General features: G+C 36.4%; 1 protein-coding gene across 1 annotated transcript in view; it reads right to left on the bottom strand.

Annotated features, from left to right (window-relative positions):
* Positions 1-3,289: 3,289 nt before the first annotated feature.
* Positions 3,290-7,003, bottom strand: part of LOC134653451 (G-protein coupled receptor moody) — a 57,079-nt gene continuing 53,365 nt past the window's right edge. The window contains exons 8-9 of the mRNA XM_063508817.1: positions 6,016-6,159; positions 3,290-4,295 (exon numbers count right to left, since the gene is read on the bottom strand). Of these exons, the coding sequence (XP_063364887.1) occupies positions 3,922-4,295; positions 6,016-6,159 (518 nt within the window). The 3' untranslated portion in view covers positions 3,290-3,921. The remainder of the gene's footprint in view (positions 4,296-6,015; positions 6,160-7,003) is intronic.

The raw sequence follows: 7,003 nt of genomic DNA, 5'->3' as shown, positions 1-7,003 counted from the left end.
ATAAATAAAACTTATATTACCTACTAAAAGGCACTAAAAGCATAGTTAATGATAGAAGTAGTAACATATTGCAGCAATCCTTTGATAATTAGTTGGCTATATTATAACTATTATACCAAACAATAACAAGTTGCGTGGATCGGAGTAGAAAAGTAAATACGTTTTCGTTTAGAAATTGCTTACAAAAATGTTACTGCAAATGTACTGCACTTAAGGCCCTTGTACATAATAGGCCATCGCCGGCCAGTCCAAGGGACGCAGCCATGCGGTAGAATGAGATAGCAATATCACTTGCTCCGTCTAACGCATAAATGCGTCCCCCAGAATGGCCCACGCTGGCCCATTGTGTACAGGGGCCTTTACATCAAAGAGTAAAGTAAGTTGGCATACATTTTTGATAATACATTAGAGTCGGACCAAGAAAAGTCTGCAGCGGATTTGATAGCCCACGCAGTGCAAGTGTCATTTATGCGTCATAATTTCATAGAAGTTTGACGTTTAAAATAACACGTGCACTGCGTGGGTTATCAAATCCGCTGCAGACTTTTCATGGACTGACTCTACAAATATTACGATACAAATGCAAAATTTAGGAATATCGTAACGAGTAAAAAATTGATTGAGACACGACCGAAGGGAATGTAAATCGACACGAGTTGCATATTATAAGATGGCCAAAAGAAATTGTCAGTAAATAAGAACAAAAAAAGCTATACTCATCCTTTTCTTTTGGGTGCTAGTACTAGTTTAAGACAAAGATAGTAGGTACCTATGATTATCTCTGTCTATGTTTGAAATGAGACAGCCCTTTGACAAACTATAGGTACCTATTTGCACATGTGCCGTAGAGTCGGACCAAGAAACGTCTGCAGCGGATTTGATAGTCCACGCAGTGCAAGTGTCATTTATGCGTCATAATTTCATAGAAGTTTGACGTTTAAAATAACACGTGCACTGCGTGGGCTATCAAATCCGCTGCAGACTTTTCATGGACTGACTCTACAACGTTATAATACAGCCATTTTACAGCACATTATATGGCCCTTTAAATGCTCGACATAGTGACGTAAGGTGCTAATTAAGTAACGCACTAGTGCGGTAAAGTAGCACCATATGAACTGTAAAGACACTTACGTTTTCTTCTAGAGTCTGCGGAAAGAGAAGAGTCGTGGAATGTATGGGGCCCAATTACAGATGTGCAAGTTGAGAAAAGTTTCCATAAAATTCTATAAATTCTCGGAAATTTCATGAAACTTTCGCTAGGAAATATGGGAAATTTAAATTTAAAATTGGAAAGTTTCAATTACCCATCATACAAAAATGTAAGAAATTTTCCGAATTTTTCCTACGTTAAATTTCCGAAACATTTCGCAATTTTGGAAAGATTCCTTAGGCACATCAGTAGTCCCAATACATTCCACGACTCTTCTCTTTCCGAACAGACATGGAACAGACTATAGCATTGGAGGAAATGGAAAAGGAAGTGGATGCGGATTTATAGCTGGTCAACCAGATCTTGACAGTAGAAAAAGGCGGCTTTGAAAAACGTAGGCCAGGCGCGAAGGGATATCGTCCCATGGAAAATTTAAATTTAGCGCCTTTTTCTACTGTCAAGATCTGGTTGACCAAGTATATTTACCAGTCAATGACCTTATTGCGACGAAGAGTAAAACTATACCAACTCATCGTTTTAAATTTCATTTATTTTATATCAAAATTTGTCCATGTTTAAAACTTAAGTAGTAAATATAAATAACTAAATATAAAATAATAAATAATGCAAATATTTGAGTATCGACCTAACTTTTTTATTATGATTGTCAATTTTATTAATTTCATAATGGATCTTATATACTAATATGGCATTAGATTCTAATTTATTATTGTTTTTCACAAGTTTCACCATATCATCATTATCGATATTATTTTCACTTTAAACGAATAATTATACTAAATGACATATTTAATTATATAATTCAAGGCATTTAACGAAGCCGATCTCCCCGACTCTTATTAGTCGTATTACTCTTATTAGTTTAAAGATTATGTCTACTTTTGGTAAATCTGCTCGCCGTTGTGCGATAAGTTAGATCGGTACCTATAGCTGGTCAAGCAAATCTTGTCAGTAGAAAAAGGCGCGAAATTAAATTTTCTATGGGATGATATCCCTTCGCGCCTACATTTTTCTAACTTGCCGCCTTTTTCTACTGGCAAGATCTGCTTGACCAAGTATACCTACCTACCACGAGCCGGTCTCAATTATGCAGTCTGTATTAAACCATAATAAAAACTAGTGGCTCTGTGAGCTATAGACCTCGCGAGCATAGCTTATTGGGACCGTGCACGATGACAGCGCCACGGAATTTTCCGTAGACGGATTAGGTCACATTGACCTTAGTTCAGTCATCGCCATTTCAAATGGTACTTGTATTCTTATAAAGCCTATGTAAGATGGGGACGAATATTTTATATCTGCATGTGCACTAGGCACTACTACGTAGGTAGGTAGATAATAAAATAAAAGTATAAAAGTGGGTATACCCTGGCACGTAATGGAGTGCAGTTTTCAGGAAATCCGTTGGAATAGATAGAAAAGTAGCCATTGGAAGTTGCAGGCAAACACACGCAAGTGGTTTCCGAGATAAATCCGTGTTCCTGGTAGGTACAGTCAGCATAACTATTACTATTAGCTTAGCTTATACATATTTATAACACGTGAAAGTATAGAGTGTAAATTTCTTTCTTTTATGGTCTATTCTATGCTTTTATACAATTTTATTATATTAATAATTGCTAAAGCGTCATAAATGCGATATTTTGTAGAATTGCATAAAGTCTCATTCAATGGAACTTGCTAACTACATATGTAAACAAACCGCCATACTGAAATTGTCTCTGAATGTCAATTTAGGTACTATAGTTCGTTTTTTTAGCATTAGAAAGAAGGTAAGCGATTTTGATATGCCTTTTAATAGAAAAAAGCTTTTTAAAAATCAGTAACTATTTCTTATGAAAGCAGAAGAATATAAATGATCGTATTAGATTCATAATTGTTACATATTTGTCGTGACTTATTTTTAAAACGTGTCTTTCAATTAAAAGACACATCAAGATTGTTTACCTTACATGTATTTCTAATGCTAAAAAAACTAACTACAGTGACTTTTGTTTACATAGTTAGCAAGTTCCATAGAATGATACTTTACTGCTACATACGAGTGTTTACCGGGGCTAAATTACTGTGGGGCTTGTTTGTAAATTATTTAAAACTATGAATATTAAGTAGTTCCTATGTTCCGTTTTCGAATAAACTGCTTGCACTCGTGTTTGTCTACGTCTGCTGGTGAAACTTTGAAGGATGTATAATTCATTTATTTATTATGTAAAACATTCGCTACTTCTATATTTAGTTTCGGCTGTAAAAACATGTTTGGAATGTGTCTTCACTTAAAAATAAATAGAAAACAGATCTAAACTTTACATAAAAGGAATGTATAACAAAACATGATAACTGTTTTTTTAAAACAGTTGCAACATGTAAAATTCATCGGAGATACATTTGTATTTCATTTTTTAAATATCACTTTACAAATGTAATATAAATATTTACAAATAATTAAAACTATATTACCATTATAATAACTCGTCGCTCGCTAGCAGGACGGACTTTGTTTAAAAATTATATACATAGCCATTTTAATAAAATTAATAAAAACTTGATACGCGAAAAAAGTTAAAACTATGAATACTTCATTCTGATGGAATCTCAGTGCGTCTTAGTCTAGTTACGTTTGTCATTATCGTCAAATATTTAAATCTAAATATTTTGGCAAAATATTTGGCGTAAAGCAGTGCTTTTATAAGTGCTTAAAATACTCTTTGGAATTGTCTTTGGTCGGTTCTTTTAGCGAGCGACGAGCGCTATATATTGGTCGTCCTGTCAGCACCTTGTCCGTAGCTGCCAATCTGGAACCTGGTGATCTTCGTTCCTACAGGGCTTACACGCGCCGGCCCGACTTTTAGAGAACTTGGTTTATTTATTATCGGAGTCTTCGAGCTTTTCATGGAGCTTGGTGTGCTCGAGATTTTCAAGCTTGATTTCGGCGTGCTCGAGATTTTCGTGGTCGAGCCGGATAGCGGCGTGCTCGAGCCGGTGGGGGCCGGCCGGGGGTCTACCGTCGCGGGCCCGCGGGGCTCGTGGAGGCCCTGGGGTCCGCTCTGGACTCCCCCAGTGACACTTGGCTGAGCGCCGTTCGTGTGTTGCTGTAGCTGTATCCGTGACGCTCGTTCCATTTCTCTAAAAAGAATGTGGGACTAAATTAATTGTCTTAAAATTAAAGTTATAGGCGTGTATGAAAAAAATACGAATGAAGCACTCCAGTATCTTAATAGGATTAAAACAGTTAATAAACGTTTTTTTTGTGGAGCTACAGAAATACGAGTATCTACCTACATTATTGTAATTTTTAATTGAAATAAAATATAAGATATGTATTTCTGAGCAAATACTTTTTTATGAAGAATAGGCGTCAAAGCGCAAATTCAAACAATAACGAGCAAATATATATTTTTTGCCACGAGACGCCAAAGTTATTATCTGAATATAACTCTTATCAAACAACAATTTTGCTCACTTTTTACAACTTATATTCATGCTAACTGATTGAATACAGGTGGAAATGATGGTACGTGCTTTCACATCTGCCATGCCAGTGTATCCAATCTTGTTTATCAAAACTGACACTTGAATGAATGATGAAACGTGCCATCTATGGAAACATTCGATGTAGTATTTATTTGAATAATGCGTATGTGTATGCAAACATATTTATGCAACGCGCTGTGAGAACATCGGCGCTTGGTCCGTCACCATCCCCAAACTATAAATACATTACCACATGTTACTATTTCCTTTTCATTATAGGTAATATTTCCTGTATAGGAATAGCATGTTTCGAGACAAAGAATTTGAAATCATAATGGAACTGTTGAAAGTTTTGTGTTTGTTTTAAAAAGTCATTATAGCGAATATGAAACAAAGCGGTATAAGTGGATGGTAAAATTAGCTACGCATGACTAGAAATAAAAATTAGTCGAGACAAAATTTGATCTAGAGTACTATTTCTAAAAAAAGAGCAGACTAATATAGAGTCGACCTATTGAATTCAATCGAAAACTGTAACGGAACATGCAACTATATTCACAGCACATTGCAGAAGCAATCCTGAAACTATTGAGACGGTCCTACGTTTATTATGTGAGGCAGGTATTGGTTAATAGATTGAGATGTTTGTAAATCTAATTGATAATATAATTGTTTTGCTCGACTTGGCGGGGGCACTGCCGTGCCCCCAGATACAGATCCATAAGTATAGGTACCATGAAAAAAAAAATCACAACGTGTTCACGTTGCGTTGTCAAATTAATTGCGGAGATCCTGATTCAGAGTTTTTAGTGAACATAAATAGTAAGGTTTATTCGGGTAATTCCGGAAATTAAGTAATCCCGAAAATCGTTTTAAATTCACTCATATTTCGTTGTAAGAGTCAGCTTTCAGAATTATCCGCCAATTTTCGTCATTCGGAAATACCCGAATACACCTTATACACTTAGTCCAATTTTCTCCAGAAGCTTTCACGATAACAAAAGGTTACAAAAGTTGATCACGATTTAATTAAATAAATAGATAGGTAGGTAGCTTGGCAAAAATCAGGTATCTATTTGGATCAGAAACCCTAATGTACTTCCTCTAGCCTAACCTCTAACCGCCCAAACGATAGAACTTGCTATGGAAATGCAATTTCGATTTGTCAAAATAAAGATTCAACTAAAATGGGATGAAGTCCTTTTAAAAGGCCTCTGGGCGACTAGAGGATAAATCTATAGCTGAACCGTTCAATAGTCTCCAGATAGCTAGTTTCATGTGATACCTTCAAGTTCTAATATACGAGGCCAATGCAGACGTGCGCTCCGTTTTCCTGGTGTTGGGGCATGCGGGCGACGAGGGATACGCACCGCTGGTGAGCCCCGACAACCTCGATAGAGGGCAGCACAGTGCCGCTGCGTACGCGGCGCGGTATTGCGCGTTCATTATGACGTAGATGATCGGGTTTACGCAGGCGCTCGCGTACAGGAGGAGGTAGCCGGCGATGTGGAATACTGGAATGAAGGGAGTTTACTCATTAGGTAATTGGCTAATTAACTATAAGTAGTTACTATCTTTTACACTGCACGCGTGCCAGATCCGGATGCATTTTTCAAATACTTAACTATCTCCCTGTGGGACACTTACAAAAAATTAAATTCCCTTGGAGTTAGCTCCTCGGCCATTTTATTATTTTTGTATTAAATAATCTTTATATGTTTAACTATGACTATGATTACCATGTTTTCTCAAATGTAGCCGATCTATAGCGGTTTTTTTGTTTACTACTTTATTGACTACTTCACCTTGTTTACTGGGAATTTACTAAACTGATACATATGTAAGTACCTACTTATTCTTCTTTCCTTGAGCATCAAGGAAAATATTCCTATTAAAGTAAGATAAATACCTACGTCAAAGACTATACCTTGATTCAAGGTATACAATTAAAATGCGAATACAATTAATTAACTAGGTAGGTAAGTTTTTGTTTTCATAATAAACTAGAGTCGGATCAAGCTACATGGCATTAAATTTGCAATGACAAAGTGTGGATTTACCATCATAAATATAAAATTTCTAAAAAAAAATTGCCAGCACGTGCTACGCGCTACAAGCATAGTCGATAACATAGGAATCAACATGCGTATTAAATGTCTTACCGGAATATTGTACATGGTTGTCGGCGACCTTAGATAGATAACACACCAGGAACGACAGGAATATAGCGAGCACCATCTTGGTGATGCACCACTCATTCCTACGCGCATTGGTCTCTGTTGTTCTAGATGATGGACTGCTTGTCTGTCTTGTACTAAGCAAGCCTGTGCTACAAATAGTAACATGCGTATTAAATGT

The sequence above is a fragment of the Cydia amplana genome, chromosome 13 (assembly GCF_948474715.1).
Source record: "Cydia amplana chromosome 13, ilCydAmpl1.1, whole genome shotgun sequence".
NCBI lineage: Eukaryota > Metazoa > Arthropoda > Insecta > Lepidoptera > Tortricidae > Cydia > Cydia amplana.
Note: the sequence above shows the minus strand (reverse complement) of the source record. Positions and strands in the feature narration are given on the sequence as shown.